Source organism: Acanthamoeba castellanii (genome assembly GCF_000313135.1).
Source record: "Acanthamoeba castellanii str. Neff unplaced genomic scaffold scf7180000084757, whole genome shotgun sequence".
Classification (NCBI taxonomy): Eukaryota; Discosea; order Longamoebia; family Acanthamoebidae; genus Acanthamoeba; species Acanthamoeba castellanii.
Window position 1 is genome coordinate 299,235 of NW_004457453.1, and position 9,135 is coordinate 308,369.

The 9,135-nt window shown below is 56.0% G+C and overlaps 3 protein-coding genes across 3 annotated transcripts in view; 2 read left to right on the forward strand and 1 right to left on the reverse strand.

Moving 5' to 3' along the window:
* Positions 1 to 2,233, forward strand: part of ACA1_209420 (uncharacterized protein) — a gene marked incomplete at both ends in the record, with an annotated part of 3,246 nt that extends 1,013 nt beyond the window's left edge. Inside the window, 9 exons of the mRNA XM_004339966.1 lie at positions 27 to 98; positions 275 to 438; positions 503 to 577; positions 691 to 967; positions 1,083 to 1,285; positions 1,383 to 1,501; positions 1,577 to 1,692; positions 1,845 to 1,965; positions 2,049 to 2,233. Coding sequence (XP_004340014.1) covers positions 27 to 98; positions 275 to 438; positions 503 to 577; positions 691 to 967; positions 1,083 to 1,285; positions 1,383 to 1,501; positions 1,577 to 1,692; positions 1,845 to 1,965; positions 2,049 to 2,233 — 1,332 coding nt within the window. The remainder of the gene's footprint in view (positions 1 to 26; positions 99 to 274; positions 439 to 502; positions 578 to 690; positions 968 to 1,082; positions 1,286 to 1,382; positions 1,502 to 1,576; positions 1,693 to 1,844; positions 1,966 to 2,048) is intronic.
* An 805-nt stretch (positions 2,234 to 3,038) lies between these two features.
* ACA1_209530 (Ser/Thr phosphatase family superfamily protein) lies at positions 3,039 to 5,658 on the reverse strand (the record flags this gene model as incomplete). The annotated part of the gene is made up of 11 exons (XM_004339967.1): positions 3,039 to 3,218; positions 3,322 to 3,480; positions 3,594 to 3,673; positions 3,748 to 3,845; positions 3,998 to 4,155; positions 4,291 to 4,384; positions 4,513 to 4,764; positions 4,846 to 4,939; positions 5,025 to 5,205; positions 5,342 to 5,519; positions 5,585 to 5,658. The coding sequence occupies 11 exons, from the start codon at positions 5,656 to 5,658 to the stop codon at positions 3,039 to 3,041; spliced, it is 1,548 nt and encodes a 515-aa protein (XP_004340015.1).
* Positions 5,659 to 7,816: 2,158 nt separating this feature from the next.
* Positions 7,817 to 8,080, forward strand: ACA1_209540 (uncharacterized protein; the record flags this gene model as incomplete). The annotated part of the gene is made up of 2 exons (XM_004339968.1): positions 7,817 to 7,908; positions 7,936 to 8,080. 2 exons carry the CDS (start codon positions 7,817 to 7,819, stop codon positions 8,078 to 8,080), a joined length of 237 nt encoding a protein of 78 aa, XP_004340016.1.
* Positions 8,081 to 9,135: the final 1,055 nt, after the last annotated feature.

The following is a 9,135-nucleotide window of genomic DNA, read 5'->3' on the forward strand; positions in this document are numbered from 1 at the left end:
TGCTCGACGTGGTGCGCTCCTTCGAGGCACTCAAGAAGGCCTGCGGTGTCGACGCCGATCTGCAGGGCGTCGAGGTGTTCAACATCATCAAGACCAAGGTGGTCAACAAGAACGCCGAGACCTTCTGGAAGCTGCTCGAGCTCCGCATGGCTCAGGCAACCCCACCCACCTTTTAAACCACATTTTCTCTTATTTTATTCTTTATTATTTTATAAAATAAGGATTTATTTAATCTTCATTTCTGATGTGTGACGGTTGGGGCGTGTGTGCACAGGTGGAGTACCAGACCGGGTTCAAGGCCAGCCCGCCGCGTGCGGTCATCGTGGGCAGCGGACCCGGTGGTCTGCGCACGGCCATCGAATTCGCGTTCCTGGGCGTGCGCGCCACCGTGCTCGAGAAGCGATTGGACTACTCCCGAAACAACCTTTTGCACATATGGTACGTCAAGTCCTCCTCCTTCGTGCAATCTTCATGTCACCTCACCCTCTCTTTGCTTTCTCAGGCATTCCTCCATTCGCGACCTCAAGAACATCGGCGCCAAGTACTTCTACCCCCAATTTTGCACCGGTGGCATCAAGTACGTTACACGTTCGTCGTCGTCGTGTTGCGTGCTAAATGGATGATACATGGTATATAACACTCCTCATGTAACTCATGTTTACACGTATTTTTTCCCCCCACAAACATCAGCCACATCGCCATTCGGTCGCTTCAGATTTTGCTGTTGAAGGTGGCGCTTCTTCTCGGCGTCAAATTCCTGCCCGGCGTGGGCTACGTCAAGACGGACGACTCCCGGCACAGGGCCAAGCCGCAGTCGGGCCTGTGGCAGGTGGTCGTGGCCGCGCAGGGCAAGCCCGACTTTGTGGACTACCGCGACGACGACCTGGCCGCCAACATCATCGTCGGCGCCGACGGCGAGAACTCGCTCGTGGCCAAGGACTTTGAATTTGAACGAAAAGTCCTGCAGGTGCGCCCCACACACACCCCAAGCAATCGCGTTGCCCAATCACCCACACCGTACTGTGTGTGTGTGTGGTGTGTGTGTGTGTGTGTGTGTGTGTGTGTGTTGTGGCGTTAAATAGGGGAGCAGGGCGATTGGCATCACGGCCAACTTTGTGAATACGCACACGTCGGCGGAGAACCAGATCAAGGAGTTTGGTATTCTGCGAGTCTACAACCAGCAGTTCTTCAACGATCTCAACACTAAGTACGGCATCGACCTCGAGAACCTGGTCTACTACCGAGGCGAGACGCACTACTTCGTGATGACCGCCATGATCAAGAGGTACGACACCCTTTCGTCTTCATCGCACCAACACATGCAACCGCACGACACACACACCGCCGTACGAGGTTGACTTATTAGTGTGATCCCATCGCAGCCTGCTCGACAAGAAGGTGCTGAGGGAGATGCAGACCGACGCCTCGTTGCTGCTCTCGCGAGACAACCTCGACGTCCAGAAGTTGCGAAGCTTTGTCACCGAAGTCGCCGATCACACCGGTACCACACACGACACACACGCATGCACGCACAACTGGACGGAGCGCTGATCAATCTCTTTTCGGTGCGGCACAGGTCTGCCGAGCACGTGTCCGTTTGCGCCCAACCACGCGGGAGCCGAGGACGTGGCCATCTTCGACTTCTCCAAGAAGCAGCAGTCCATCACCCCCTTCAAGATCGTCGGCGACCAGGTGCGTCCCTCTCTGCCCTTCCGCTTCTCAATTTATCTATTTCTCTCAATATCCATCTAAATCGCGATCATTCAATATAGTGGTTTATTCCACCATATTTGTTTATATACACATATAGAAAATATGTCTAACAATACAAATGTGGGCCACAGGAGGGGAACAAGCTGCTCGTGGCGCTGGTGGGCGATGCCCTGATCGAGCCCTTCTGGCCCCTGGGCACCGGTGCCAACCGGGCCATCCTCTCGGCCCTGGACACCACGTGGATGGTCAAAGGTACCACTACCACGACCACTACAACCACTACCTCTCCCAGCAGCTCCCTTATTCTAATCGCGCGTTTGTTGTGTCGCGTGCAGGCATGTACGGGAATGGAGCGAAGCAGGTGAGCTGCGCGCAGCTGAAGCAGCTGGAGACGCAGTGGCAGGACTCGTTCAAGATCATGATGAACAGCAGCCCCGACGACCTGGTCTCCAACTTTGGCCTCCACACCATCGACCCCAAGACGCGCTACAAGAAGAACTCCATGTCTCGCTTCCACTGATGAGTGCCCCCCCCCACAGGCATACATGTTGTACACACCAAGTTCGACACAAGGAGCAAACAGTGAGCCCACCATTCTTCAACACTTGGCCTAAGGTCCCAGACATTTTGTTACTCAGGCGGAGACCACGTGTTTTAATATTGCAGCTCCGCCATTGGCAGTTAGCTCATGAGCTTCAAGGAAACAAATAACTCTCGGCCGCGTTCTGTTCTGGCAAGGCAGCGGCCGGTAATGGGAGCTGCCATGGCAGAGAGCTCACACTCCTGCCAGCGGTCTGCTGGGCGTCCTGCCTAGAGCTCCTGGCAAACTAGAGGCAAACCAGCCGAAGCTGGTGTCACCTAGGTTCATGGGCCTTTTAAAAAGATGTGTTTTCCCTCTCGCTGTCCATCACCTCTACCACAACAACTCAACACACTACCAAACACTCACGCACCACTCGCTTAGCTTATCCTAGTGAATATGGGAGGTATCTTCAGCCGTCACCACCACCACCATCACCACCACGCAGCCCCTCGACGTGGCTACGGTACGTGAGATCCTCTTGAGCTTCCCACCTCCACCTCCACCGCCGCTCTGTTTGTGGAGAAAACTTTTCTCGCTCATGAGCTGATTCGTGTTTTTCTGCTCTGGAGCAGGAGGGAGACGCTTCCGTGGTCCCAGCTTCCGTCCGGGCTATGGCCGACGCCGCCGTTGCTACTAAGTCCTCCTAACCCACGGATCCAATAAACACTCTTTTCTCGTAATTACGAATGGTGTGATTGTTTCTGCTTCGAAGAAGAAGAAGAAGAAGAAAATCGCACCCCCTTCAGGCGCCACGTGTGAGGACGAAGGAGTCGACGAGGGATCCGTCCGCGCTGTTGAGATAGCGCCACTCGAGGCGGTCGGCGGAGACGGCCAGCGTGGAGAAGCCCCACACCGTGTTGGTGCGGAAGGCGCTCCACTCGGGCACGAACTCCTCCTTCCACGGCGTCAACCCTTCCGTGCACTGCACCACCGCACACGCACACGCACCACCGCACACGCACACGAGTGAGTGGAAGCCGAGAGATTAGCCGAGTGAGGCGGAGGGGAGGGGGCGGGGGGCGTACGCCAGCGGCGCCGGTGATGAGGTAGGCCGTGGCGGCCGGCCGGGAGTAGTTGCGCTGGACCACCTGGTTGCGGAGGGTGGGCCACACGCGCTCGTAGCTGTGCTCGTGGCCCGTGATGTAGAGGTCCACCTCGTACTTGTGCAGCAGCTCCTCGAACGTCTGGCCACATATATGATCATCATGTCAGCCGGTTCACTCGACACACGCGCTTGTGTCGTGCGTGTCGTGTGTGTCGTGTGTGTCGTGTGAGTCGTGTGTTGCGCAGAACGCACCTTCTGGAGGTTGATGGCGTAGCCGCTGGGCGCGCCTTGCGTCTGGGCGTTGGAGGTGTAGATCGGGCGGTGGCCCACCACTGACCACGCCCGCAAAAGTGAGGCACACACGCACACGCACACACTTTTGGGTTGGAAGGGTGACGACGTGTACCGATGATCCAGGGACGCTCCGGGCTTCGTCGGGCGTGCGCTGCGCGCAAGTCAGCCTCGAACCACTTCACCTGATCACCGAACTGCGCCGAGTAAGGTCTGGCCGTTTTCCCAGTACCGTGTGTCGTGTGTGTCGTGTATGTGTGTCGTGACACGACGTGTCGTGACGTGTCACATGCGTTGCATTCCAAGGAGACGTGAGTGCGTCAGTGGACGAAACTGTTTGCAGAAGGGAATTCAGATGTGTGTACGCGTTGGGGTAGTCGGTTTCGGCGGAGAAGGAGACGAAGTGGGCGTAGGAGTAGTCCAGGCTGTACCACATGTTGGAATTGGACCCGTTCTCCTCGAGGCCCGGCATCCGGAACTTGAAGTTGTAGGCCGTGAAGTTCTTGGAGTACCACTCGCACCCCTGATGATCGCACGACGCCTCATGATTGCCTGCAGACAGAAATTAATATTAACATATAATATTGATGTATAGGTAGATAAAGTATAGATATATAGATTCATGGAAAGAGGAGTAAAAAAACATACCTGGGCACACCATGTAGGGGACGCGGCTGGTGATGGGCTGCATCACGCGGAACCATTCATTCCACACATACTCGTAGATGTTGGCCGGGTAGTCATCTGCATAACTGTGCGGTGGTGATTACTCCATTCCTCGCGTGTGCGTGCGGTGATGCGTGCGTGTGCACATGTGCGGTGTGTGTGTGTCGTGTGTGTGTCGTGTGTGTCGTGTGTGTCGTGTGTGTGTTGTGGTTACCTGATGTCGCCGATGTGGAAGATCCAGTCGATGGCGCGCGACTGGACGAGGCTCTGCACGCGAGCGACGGTGTCGCGGCTGTTGTGTACGCCCATGTCGCCGTAGATGGCCACCGTGAAGGGCACCGACTGCGCCGGGGCCGTCATGAACGAGAAGGCCTCGCTCAGGCCCGTCTCCTTGTCGCCCACCCGATAGTAGTACTCCGTCCGCGGCTTCAGTCCCGTAATCACCGCATGGTGCATATACCCTCCGCTGTGTCGTGTCGTTGGTCGTTGGTCGTGTCGTGTCGTGTCGGTGAGAATGGGCACGCGGTGAGGTGGAGGGGTGGCGAACGCGGGTAGATAGGACTTGGAGTAGCCCTGCACCACGCCCAGCGAGGGTCCGTTGGGGGTGGCCGACCACGTCGCAAGAGAGCTGTTCGTCGGCTCTGGCGGGTGCGCAGCGTCAGACATATCAGACGTGATGATGATGATGGTGACGACGACGATGATGATGAGGGGGGGGCGTGGTACCGTAGGTGAACCAGGAGACGGCGACGCGCGAGGGGCCGGTGGTGAAGGCCGAGTGCGGGAAGCGCGGGGCGGTGGGGTCGGTGATGCACATGTCCAGTCCACTGCACACGCGCCCCGCGTCGACCTCCTCCTCGAAGTTGAACAGCACCACGTCCCTGTACTCAGCCACGAACTTTTCGCACTGTCCGCACCGCACACGACACACACGACACACACGACACACGACACACGCACGCACAAAACCGTACACGGAGTGAGTGAGAAAGAACGAAGAGCGGTGGGGGAAAAGAATGAAAGAGAGGAAGAGGAGGAGGTACGGTGGCGAGAGAGGTCGGGTTGGTGGCGAACACGAGGCGGCAGACCAGGTTGAGGGTGCTGTTGACGACCTCCTGCGAGGGCTCGGAGTCGAGAAGGGCGTCGAGTGCGCCCACCACCTCCGAGCACACCTCGCACCACTCCGACAGTACCCGGCCGCCCTTTGCCGCCGCCGCCTCACTGTTGTCCGGGTAAAAATAAATATAAATATAAAAAAGAAATAATAAAAAATGGGAGGGGAATACGTTGCTGCGGGGTGTTGCACGAAGACCGTGCCGAGGAGAGCGCAGCACAAAAGCAAAACAAGAGTCTCGCGCATGGTGGGACACCGACGACTGGCCTTCTTTCTTTTGCGAACACTGAAAGGTCGGAGTTGGACAAGTTAAAAATCGGAATGAAAATGAAAGTTCGGCATCGTTCGGCAAAACCAAGAAGGCGTGGTCGGAAAAAACCCAACAACAGCATAGAGCCAAAAGGGGTGGCGAGAAAAAGGTGCCAAGAACTGGGATTTTAAGGAACCTGGCCGTTTATTCTGGCTGCGTCATGGTCATTAGTGAAATCAGCAACTGCAGTGGCAAGTTGAACTGTGAGAGGCCAACTGACCCCAAGAGCAGCAAGGAGGTGAGCTGCTCCAAGGCTTTGCACTGAGTGACAGACATGTATGACCTGCAGCATGTCCCCCTGTGTGGCACAAGGGCTCCCACAGTGAGCTGTTTTGGCCAGATGTTGTGCAAATGTGGGTGGTGTGCCATGTGAGGCAAGAGATTCTGGACTGTGATGGCAGTGACCAGGTGACAACAGCAGCCAAGGAGGTCTGATGCCTGCACCAATGTGCCAACTGAACAGGAATGGTGAGCACAGCAGTTGCCCTGACCCATGTTCAAGTCAGCAACATGCTGGAGAGGGATGACATGTGAGTCTGTGTGCTCTACCCCTGCAAGAACAAGGAGAAGGTTGATGAATTCAATGCTGAATTTGCAAGTGATCATTTGGGGCCACCACATCATTGGCCTCAATGGCCTGCACAAGGGAACAAAGCATGGCCTGCCTCTCTATGTTGGTTGCAAATGATGACAAGGGGCACACATGGCTGATGTCATGCAATCAGAGGTGTTGGTTTGATTCCTCAAAGTTGTGTGTGCACATCTTGGCAAGCTGTGTGGTCAATTGGCTGGGAATTCATCCTGTGCAACTTCCACGTTCAACAAGCATGGCGTTGGGCAACAGTGTGGTACTGCAAGAAAGGTGTTAATTAATAAATGCTCACATTCAAATGTAGATGTGGCCAAGGTCATGGCACAGTTGAAATGACTGCAGTGAGCACATACTACTTGAACAAGAAGAAATCTGTTGCCCCTGACTTGTTGATCCTCATGATTGTCCTTGGACTGTTTGTGCATTTCATGGAGAACCACAACAACCACAATGACCATGACAACCACGACCGAGAATTGAAGTCAAAGTCATACATTGGCCAGCTGATCTCAATGCAGACGACCTTGATGGCATGCACACTAGTGATCCGCTCCCCTGCCTTCCCGCCGTCGCATTGCTATACGCACCAATCACAAGACCCAAATTCGTACTGGGTGTGTGGCCTACCATGACGCCGGTTGCGGCGGGGTATTGGTCCTTCTAAAGAAGTCGATCACGCCATAACAATTGAAATTGTGTATTCAGCAGTTTGCCGTTTGAAAGCAGGCCAAACAGGAGGTGGGCCATCGTGATGGGGCACCATGCCTGTCTGGCTCCGACAGATGCTCCTTTCCTGTGTGAAGGTGTCAAGAGCTTTGTCTGCCACCTTGCCAGTACAACAAGTACTTGTACTCCCCCTCCCTAAGCATAAGCTTGGGGGCTACGCACTGCCTGGTGTTCAACTGGTTTCATTATTTCCTTATTTTGTTGATCATTGACAACCGCGAGTTGGTGTGCTCCATCTGTCAGGACCCGTTGGTGGACCCCGTGGTCGAGCCCCAATGCCGCCAGATGTTCTGTCGTGCGTGCCTCGCCACCTGGCTACAAGGCCCCCTCGTCTGTGCACCGGTTGTGCCCTCAATGCCGCTCGACGACCTGCGCGTTGTGTGCCCCTCGTGCGGTGGTTCATGCGCGCGCAAGTCATTGCACGAACACGTAGCCTCCTGCCCCATTCGTACACCCTCTTCGCTCTTCTTCGTTCTTCTTCGTTCTTCGCTTTTCGTTCTTTTTCGTTCATTGGCTAATGGCATTGTTGGGGTGCAGCGTGTGGTTTCGGTTGCAGTCGAGTGGCGCCGGTCAACCAAGAGAACCACCAGACTGTCGAGTGCGCCGCCAAGGTGATGGCGTGCCGCGCTTCGTTTGCGAGATTGCGTGCACGCGTCGCGCCATGCAGGAACACGAGGACAAGTGCGTTGTGGAGGTCCTCCGCACCATCATCGAGCGCCGCAACACCCCGGCACGCGATGCCACAGCTCCCGCGCTCAATCAAGGAGCATCGGACCATGCCGAAGCAGCAGCAGGCCGAAATCGACGCGCTCAAGAAGCAGGGGGAGGAGCGGCAAAAGAGGGAGCGATCAGCCGACGATCGCAGACTGTACGTGAACTTCCTTACCTTCCACAGGTTGACTCTGACTTGGCTGTGGAGCCGAAGCAACGCTAAGAATGCCAACAATACTCTTTCGTCCAAGAAACAGTCCGACCGGCTCCGCCGAAGCCGAAACCGAAACCGAAGCCGACGCCGAAGCCCGGCGCTCCTGGAGTGGTAGCCGTAGGGGAGGTCCCACCAGCAGTCGTGGCGCTGCCGAAGCTGAATGCCGAAGTGGTCGCCGCCGGTCCACGGCCCCAGTCGCGTCGTCTTTTTCGGTCCCTGCCGCAGGTACCACGATCGCCTGCTTCGGTAAGAGTCACTTGCGACTGTGTGGGGGAAACGCTCACCTTGCTGCGCTTGTGTGTGCCGTTTCATATATGTGTGTGTTTGTGTGTCGTACACAAACAACGGCCGCCTGTTGGGCGGAGGGGATGGCCTGGCCAACTTTGTCAACATCACACGCATCCGCGTGCGCAGCCTTTGAGATTGAGACTGGCGAACACATAAAATAGGTCTTTTCTTTTTGCAGCTTTAGTTACCACACCTGGATCTGATGGTTGTCGGTGTCAGCCACGACGATGTTGCCGGAACTTGGGTCCACCGCCACGCCGCTGGGGAGGTGGAACTCAATCGGACCAGAACCTTGGGAGCAAAATTGCCCGACTTTGGGCTCACCTGGGCCGCCACCAACCCTCGTTCTCGTGTACACTGGCAAGATGTGGCTTGGAGCACGCGGAAAAAAGTGCTTTTGGCGTAATGGAAATTTCGGCACCCTAGAGGTGTTACACGTCAATGGCCAAAAAGGCAAGGTGAGGGGCACCTCCCCTGCTGTTGTCAGATCCTCCCGCCGACTTGCCTTTCAAGTGCTGCGAAGATGTCAAGAGCTGTGCCTTTGTCCACTACCTCGCCAGCACTACGAGTACATGTACAGTCCTCACTCTTTATGCCTTTTGCTAATTGATTATTTATTGTTCTGCAGGGATTTGTGTACGAAAATGAGGAGCACAACCGCGAGTTGGTGTGCTCCATCTGCCAGGACCCGTTGGTGGACCCCGTGGTCGAGCCCCAATGCCGCCAGATGTTTTGCCGTGGGTGCCTCGCCACCTGGCTCCAACGCTCCTCCTCGTCTGCTGAGCACCGGTTGTGCCCTCAATGCCGCCAGCCAACGGCCATGTCTTGCGTCACCGTACCGCCACGCTTTGTGACGAACATGCTCGACGACCTGCGCGTCGT